This window comes from Corvus brachyrhynchos, unplaced genomic scaffold, assembly GCF_000691975.1.
Source record: "Corvus brachyrhynchos isolate BGI_N302 unplaced genomic scaffold, ASM69197v1 scaffold115, whole genome shotgun sequence".
Classification (NCBI taxonomy): domain Eukaryota; kingdom Metazoa; phylum Chordata; class Aves; order Passeriformes; family Corvidae; genus Corvus; species Corvus brachyrhynchos.
The window spans coordinates 21,009,751-21,018,527 of record NW_008239553.1 but is presented as its reverse complement, the minus strand read 5'-3'; the positions used below and the strand labels follow the sequence as shown (position 1 = coordinate 21,018,527).

Sequence of the window (8,777 nt, the reverse complement as noted above, 5' to 3'; positions counted from 1 at the left end):
CACCGAGAGTATTGGGTATTAGGCTTGTCTTGTTTAACTTCACACGTGTTCACAGCAGACTTTCACAAGTTTGGAGATAGCGGTTTGAGCTAGTTTACAAACGCTACTTTCACCACTTGATGTCACCTTAAGTTAACATAGTTTTCTGTTTACTCCCTTGTTTATGCCTGGATATAATTTCATCAGTGTGCTGCAATCAAGCATTTTGTGGCAGATGAAGAAGGGAAATACGGGTCAGTGCAGAAGCTGTTAATTTGCAACTGAACACAAAGAATGACACGGAAAACCTCAATATAGGCAGTGTATTAAAGCTGTACGCACACAGTGCCATGCTGAATAAAGTCTAAACGCTGCTTAGTCTCAGGATATATGTGCAGTTTGCCATTGCAGATAGGAATCTGGAAGACCCCTTCAGTCTTGTGATCCAGTCCCAAGCATCCAGTACGCGTGTGTCCTGTTTATTAATGATTGTCTCCTGGGATGATAAATCTACCCTGATGATCACGTGTTAGGAGAAATTCATCATATGATAACAATACTTCTCCAAGTCATGCCCTGCTGTGCTCGGGTTATGCTTCCTGTTTGGGTCTTTGTTCCAGCACTTCCACTTCAAGGTGAAAACTTCATAAGCCAACACACAGGCACCGTGGCACAAAGGTACATCTGACACCAAGAAGTTGTCCAGCTGTCCAGGTACTTGGAACTGCAAACTCATCGTTGCCCTGTGGTTTGCGGCTCCCATAGTCACTCGGAGAGGCAGGGCAGATCCTTCTCAGGTGGAGCAGGCCCTCTGCTGGATTTATGGGACGGGAGCTAGCTAGGAACAGCATTTACTGTCCAGTGACAGGCATGCAGCCCTCCCACCCAAACGGGTACTTTCTTAGAAGAGACATTGCCAAATGTTGCAGAGCGTCTGGGCGTCAGCTGCCGTGACTAGAGCAGAGATGGGCCTCCCTAGAACTTGAAGGCTGAATTTTGATGGAAGTAGTTAGTGTTAATTGTGGTTAAACATTCTAATTTTCTCTGTGTGTGTATGTACATATACATATCTGTGTGTATATATATATCTACACATGCATACATCTGCATGTGTGTATAGACATAATGCTGGAGCAATTGGCTGTAAGCACTTCATCCTTCCATTTTTGAGGTCTTGTCTGGACACAGTAGCATGCTCTGCTTGCTAAACAGGGCTTGGGTTACTGTAAATAATCTTGTTAGAGGTGGTTTTCTTCTATCCAGTATGCTCTAATATAAAAATCTCATTGAATTTCATATGCAATCATTCATATTGCTTATTCACTTAACAGAAATCATCACAGCTCCTATACACTATGTTAGTTCGTGTGGTGTGCATATATGGCTTTCTCAGCTTCCTGACTCCTTTACAAATACAGTAAAGCACATGGAAACTTACTAGTGAAACTTGAAAATGCTGAACTGTTTCAGTTAGGAAACTAATACTTACTATTTTCTCTGTTTTGATTCTATGATCGTGTTTTACTTCTGCCATAGGAATTTTTAGCCAATGGCGTAGTTTATGTAGACTCCAAAATCCTTTGTCAATGAATACGTTTTAATATTTTTTTTATGTTGCAGCTTCCAAAACTTACCATAGATGGTTTCTGTGAAAGATAATATGCTACGGTTCCTAGTGTTTGTTAGATTATGATCTCTCAAATATTTTTCCTGAATTTTAATGATGCAGCTCTTTGCCTAGTCCTTTCAATGAAAGGACACATATATTCTTGCCTCATATTTGCTCTTCATAATTAAGATACAAGCCAAAGTGTAAATTAGGTTCCAAATTTTGATCTACTTTGTGTGTGGTACATCTGAGCAATCTGTGTCCTTCTATTTTTATACTGTTCACATCAGTAGTGATTGCTGCTGCTTCACTGTGTGCATCATCTTTAAACATAATTAGCTTTACAGTTGCCATTCAATGGCTTTTCAGCTCTTATGCTGCAGATCAGAGAACAGAGTGGACAGGGCAATCAGGATCAAGCAGCTGAAGTAATTAATATAATTTCATCTCTTTAGTCTCCTTGTCAGGCCATCTTCAGAATCTTTTTCGGTTTAGAATTCTTTCTTTACAGGCTTGTGCTCTGGTAATATTTTATGCTAATTTTCTCTTTTAAAAAATGCTCATTGTTAATATCCTGGCTGGATGCTATTAATTAATATTCTGAGAAATCAAGTTGCACTTTAGGCATCTGCATCTTCGGCATTTGCTTACACTTTGTGTCAAGTGCTGATGCAGTATAGAATTATAGGCAACCATATTTGTTCCCAGGTGTGTCATTTAGAATGCGTGACTTAGTTAAATCATATTTCCCTGATTGCCACATTTGTGGAGGAATTTAGAGCCTATAGGATTTGGTCTCATGCTAATGCTTGTAGAAGTTACCAGTTTCTGAATCTGTTGCTTATGGTGTTTTAAGGAAAAGTATTAATGTTTGTCCAATTCTTGTACTCTCTCGGTGCTGCAGTCTCCCTCTCTAACATACGTTTATGTTTACATAGTAAAAGAGTGGGAATTAGAAAGCTTTTTGGCTATGTGTAAAAACTTTTCATTGTTAAACAATCAAGATATGTTTCATTGCCTCTTTGGGTCATTAACCTGTTCCTGTTTTTCTAATCTCCTTTGTCTGAATGGCTATGTCCTGCTTTATCTCTAGCTTTCACCCTGATGAGTACAGGACTGGAGTACAAGATCAGTATCTCCCTTACTGGTTTTATTTTCTTGCAGCGTTGAACAGTAAGGGAGGAGAGGCATTTGTCCTGCAGGTCACATTCCTTTAGTCTTTGTGCAGTTTCCTCAGAGATGCAAATATTTTATGTGATGTCCCCAGCACAGCACTCTTGATGATACTTCTCTTCGATTGTTTCTCTGAGCTACTTCTGTGGCTGCATACTGGCAGTAACTTTTACTGTGGCTCTTTTTTCCCCCTCAGAATTGTTGCATTTGAGTAATTATACTGCCCATTTTAATACCTAGATAGTCCTGTGATAATTAATACTAGTTGGACTGAGGATAGTGAGGAGCTGGTAGAGGTTTCTGCTGCTGTACCCTGAATACAGCTAGGGAATATGGTGTTCTCTCTGTGCAGAGAAAAGACTGTTTTATGGAAGATGTAAAATTACCAGATCTCTTTGCCACATGGAAATAAAAGCCTAGTCTTTGGTGATATAGACATAGGAAAGAAACAAGCCTCTGATGAACAAAAGAAAAAAAAAGTGGTAGGGATGGAGAGATAATATTCTGAATGAAAACTAGGATAGGATAAATGGAAACAAAAATGGTATCCCCACAGACAAACTGTTTTTCTGTGGTGTATCAGTTCCCCACCTCGTCCTCCTGAATCCCATTCCTGTTTCTGTCAAGATGTTGAGCTTATAGTTTTACCTCCAGCTGAGGAGAACTGGGCATGATTCCAGTGTTAGCTGTAGTCAGGCTTTTTTCCTTCATCACGCCGCTCTCTGAATTAAAGTGTACATGCATCCTTAAAGTCCTGCATAAAGTGGTTGACCTTTAGGATTAGTGTTGTTGCAAAGACAGCCTTATTTATTGGTTAGTTGGTGTTTTCTGACTCGCACACTGAATGCATGAAACGTTATTGAGAAACTTCCGTAGAAGAGACAAATTTATTTATAGTAAAGCCGGTTATCTTACCTGAAGTAAAGCCTTACGTATTTTGAACTGAGAGAACACTGAACGTGTTCTCACTGCGATGATTTCTGACTAACCTTCCTTAGTAATTATGGGAATGTAAGTGAATGCAAGATTCTATTCGTTTTTTCTTTGTATGAATGTGGGGATTTTTTGTGTTGAGAATTTTAGACATTCCGAATCTTTATGTGTGATGGAAGAAGACATTACTGTTTTAAAACAGCTGCTTAGCAACACTGCTTGGCTGTTTCACAATCAGCTAGCTCTTCCCACACACTGCAGTGAAATGTACGTCATTTCACGGTGACTTGCATTCCAGCTTTTCTTTTGAGTTAGTCTTAGATCTTAAAGAAAATAAAATAGTAAGAGTTGGAAAAAAGAACAGGAACCTTTGGTGTCTTAACTTTTTTATAATAGGATGATTAATGCTTTAATATCCTTTTGCAATAACCATGTTCCAGAAGTTCCGGCTAAGAAAACCTGGGTGAAGCCCAAGAGCTAATTCAAACCACTTGGGGAAACCCCCCTTATGATTCCCCTCAGTTGGGTCCAGCATTTGTTGTATGTCATGTTCCTACTTGAACCTCCACTGCTGAGATTCTAAAATTTTCAGTAGCAGAAAAGGTTGCATTTGGTAAGAATGAGTGCTGGAGGAGATAACCAGTGAAAGAATTGACCAAGCTATGTGTTTACATGAACAGGAAGACAGGAATCAGGGGAGGTAAATACAGGAATCTGAATCTTGAGTTTGAGATTGAAGTCACCAAACCACTCTACGTACTGGCAACTACTGAACACTTCGGCTGTACTTAGCACTTAAATGTAGATTACAAAGCCTGCCTCTTAGTTAGTGTCAGTGAAGCACAGATACGGTGATAAGACCCTTTATGCTTCTTGTGTTCTGTTCATGGGGTCTAAGATTGAAATATTTTTCCATCAGGGCTAAAACTTACTGTTTCGATACTAACTTAAAAGTTTTTTTTAGCTCATGTAACAGTGTAATAAAACACTGTTACAAACCTATTCTAATCTATGCATTGCCTTAGAAACTTTTAAATCTGAAGCTAAGATTTCGAAGTGATATACTGGTCTGAATTGCTGATTGTTCCTACAGTATTCAAAATATCCAATATCACGAGAATTGCTCAAAATAATAATTGAATAATAATCCTTGCAAATCTCATTACAAATCTTATAATTTAAGGATAAGAAACATATAATTAAGTACAAATTAATTTTTTTCTTGTGGTTTCACTTGTACTGGGAGCAACCAGCTGTTTAAGAGGTTGGAGCACAATTTAGTCTTGTGACTTGAAAGTTGAGGGCAGTCAGTGCTGTAAATTCAGGCTTTTAACAGGCAGTGAGGGAGGAGTATCTTATAAAATTAACCTAACTGATTATGGAGGATGTGCTGCTTTAGGACAGTGTTCTGCATACGGAGAAGAGACTTCTCATCAGACTCTTGGGAGCAGACCAAGTGTGTCCAGAATTTTCTATCATGTATTTTATTATCTAGGCATTAGCATGTTCTCAGACCTGCTAGGTAAAGTTACCAGATGATAATTTTCACAAGACAAGAAGAGGAAACTGGATAAGAAAAGGCTTGATTCTTTTAATGGAATGGAACTAAAGTGGAATGAGTAGCTTTAAAAAGGATGAAAATCTGGGCTTCTGCAATTGGGCAAGTATAGTATGTGCTTTTGTGCATGTGCATGTGAAAAAGCAATTTAGTACAAGGCTTCATATCCAAACTTGTAGAAGTGATTTATTCAAGTAAAATACCCTTTCAGAAGAAATAAAAATAACACTGCATTTCCACATTAACTGGAATGGATTTATTTGTTAAAATTATACCATACCAATTCTTTTCCACTGTTCTGTTTGGTAAACTAAAATGGGTTGTTGCGTATAATGTCATGAATCATCAACTTTGGGAATTGTCATTAATTTCCTTTGTTGTGACAAGTGATACTGGTGTGAGAGAGGTCTCCAGAGTACCAAGTACTTCTAAGTTGTTAGTCACTGAAATTTAATAGTGGTGGGGAAAACTAGTGATTGTTAAACAGGCATGTGACTTACCTTGTTTAAAATTTAACTTTAAAGCTTCTTTCAATTAATCAATGTAAAAGACTTAAACTAACAAAATAAGCTCTCGTTATATTTCTGTTGGGAAAAGCCAGTTACTTTCTACTAGTGGCTATGTGTGCTTTGGGATAGAAATAATATTTAGAGTTCCTGAGGTACTTGATATACTGAGGTCACATATTGCTTCTCAAATGGTTTAGCCAAAAAGGGCGATACTAAAGTTTTAGGGATGTGGTGCTTCCTCCTTGACTGGGTTGTCCAGTATTATGAAAACATGCTGAATTACTAAATTAACCTTGTATTAAGTAACATGGCTGTTAATATTTGCTTTTCTGTGAGTCGGAGAATATATCTAGAAGACCATAAGGTGCTTGCTGTTATGGTTGCCTTTGCTAAATCCTCTTCTTTCTGTAATCTTCTGTTGTCATTTGGAAATCACACATTGCTTGTCTTCAGTCCTGTATTTTGCAGTGCCTGGGTGTTCAGATGTTGGTATAGTGGTGCTCTCTGTCTGGTGTGAAGCTTTGTGATGTTTTCTTAGCTTGTGTAGAAAGGCTGACTAGCACCAGGGTGATAATGAGGCTTTTTGCAATGTGTTAATTAAATTTTATAAATGCATGTTGAGTAAATCCAGTGGAACCGGTTTTTGAAGTAAAATACAAACACTACGCACTCAGACTTCCTCCATAAACAAATGATTGTGATTCATCTTGCAGTGTTTCATGAACTGTACATTGTTTCCTGGTTAGTTGTCTGTTCAATGAACACAGGTTGGCTTGCACACTCTCCATTTCATGTTATATATATTTTATGTATATAACAAGTGCAAAAATGATGTATAAAATAGTTTTCTATTTTTGTTTCCTCTTGAAGATCCCTTGTAAGGTGATACTGAGATTCTCAAGAGTGAACAATTTGTTAAACACAAGGGTGGAGTTGATAAAACTATACCAGCAGAGATGCATATTTTCATATTTGGCACTGGTCTTTCCTACTTGATGGCAATCTACAAATATTTACATACTGCAAAAGTAAATGAGTTATTATGGTAGCTGTTGCTGTTTCTTGCTTTGACAGGAATGAGTCGACTCTCCATGTCAGAGTTCAGTCACAGACTATACACACAGGTGTGGAGTGTTGCGCACACAACTTCTGCTGCAGCTGCCATTTTGTTGTCTCAGATGGAGACTGTTCAGATGTCCTTCTCCTTTTTGTTTTAGAGCATTAACTGATAGTCAGAAGGGAGCATTTCCATTCATAATTTATTTTTCAGTGTCAGTGTTTCAACAGTTTTTTCATTGGGCTGCATGTGTGCTGTCCTTAGGACCTGTTTTGTACAGAGCATACAAGAACCTGTGTGTGTCCTACTTTGTTTTGCAAGAAGAGATCAGAGGGCCCCATGCAAGATGGTCAGTGTTGTGACAGGTAGCATACAGATAGAACTCAAGGCAGGGAAGGGATATTCTGGATTAGAGGAAGACGGATGTGCTGCCTGTCTTCCCACTGAAGGTGTGTGTTTCTCTACTATGGAGCTGGAACACTGAATAGTCTGGAGAGCTGTCAGTCACTAATGTTGGCCAGGAAAGGTCACCCAGGCCATGAGGAAGCAGATCCTATTGATGCACTAGATCTGTGAGGAAGAGAGCTGAAGTTCTGTGTTTGCAGTGTGATGTGGCTGGCCTGGTGATCTAGGAACACTTCCTGCGTTTCATTAAATGCTGTATATGAATTTGATACTCTTAACAGGCACTATAACAGCTGGATGAGCTCTCTTGCATAGTAATAGTATTGTTTTAAAGCAAATGCCAGATGTAGAGGCTTATTGCCCACAGGCACTGATCTGTTCAGCTGCTAATATCAGCTTTCTAGTCTCTTGTTCTGTCTCTAGCATGATTTTTCCCCTTGCTTCCTCAGATGTTATCCACCTCAGCAAATTGGCACCTTGGCACTCTTGAGGGCATGTCGTGGTGCTGATAGTCCCAGTTAAGCTACTTAGATTTCCCCACCTTCTTTTCCCATAATATCTGGGTTTATTCTGTGCTGTATCACATCCATAGAAATCTTCCCGGAGCTGATCGGAAAAATCACTCACTGCTGCTGGGATGTTCACAACAAATCTACAAATTGTTGCATGGACTGTGAGTTTAACAGGATGGGTGCTCATTAGAGGTTTCAAATTAAAATGCTGACAAGCTGGAGCTGCTACATTGCACCTGTTGTGTTGGTGTTGCTGCTGTTGCAGCTGCCTCTATCCCTCCTGTGTTCCTCACTGCAAAGTCTGCATCTCTTTAGGAGCTGAGGTTCTGGAGAATGCAACTGTGAGCACTTTGGAGCAGTGAATTGTCTTCCTGAAGTATAACAACTACCAATGGCAATGGCCCATCAGGGCCTTGGAGCATTACTGCTATGCATTTAATAAATTATAAACCAAATACATCTTAAGGGAATACGGATAATTTAAAGTTTCTGCTGCTTACTACACAGCAGTAGTAAGGGGGATTCAGGATTATCTGTTCAAGTCCATTTTGGGATGGGTTGAAAGAACCATTTACATTTGCACTGTTAAGAGGAGAGCATTTTGCACCAATAAATGATGGTTTCTTTAATCATACTGTTCTCACTACAGTGCTTAAGCAAAAAGCATTTCAGAAGCATTTAAAAGGTTAGCAGGTTTCTGTTTTCTATATTAGCCTTGAAATTTCTCACTCTTTCTAGCATTTCCCATGATCCACAGGAAAGATTAAATATATTAGCATGGAGAAACTTGTAGTGTATGCTGTAGATTTATTTTGAGCCTGTTTGCCATCAAGCTTTTCTGTACTAATGTTGCCACCTGGAACAGCAATGCTAGCAAACACTGCTTTTTTTAAAAACACTGGTAAAAGCTGTCAGATTTTCTTTTTGTGAGTGATGCATGTACATGAAAAAGCCCAGTTGCTGCCCAACATGTTGGCAGTCTAAATAAAACAAGAAACAAAACAGAAGGGGTGGGGAAGAGAGGACATACATGTCTGTTTTT

General features: G+C 38.9%; 1 protein-coding gene across 5 annotated transcripts in view; it reads left to right on the top strand.

The window, feature by feature from the left end:
• The first annotated feature begins 6 nt into the window (after positions 1 to 6).
• Positions 7 to 8,777, top strand: part of LOC103621008 — a 34,256-nt gene continuing 25,485 nt past the window's right edge. For 4 of the 5 annotated variants that reach the window (XR_001864427.1, XM_017741833.1, XM_017741834.1 and 1 more), the window contains exon 1: positions 7 to 233. Coding sequence is in view for 3 of the 5 variants with exons in the window: in XM_017741833.1 (XP_017597322.1) it covers positions 164 to 233 (70 nt within the window). In the remaining 2 variants the exon portion in view is untranslated. Of the gene's footprint in view, positions 694 to 8,777 lie in introns of all 5 variants that reach the window. The other variant, XM_017741835.1, reaches the window with a different exon arrangement.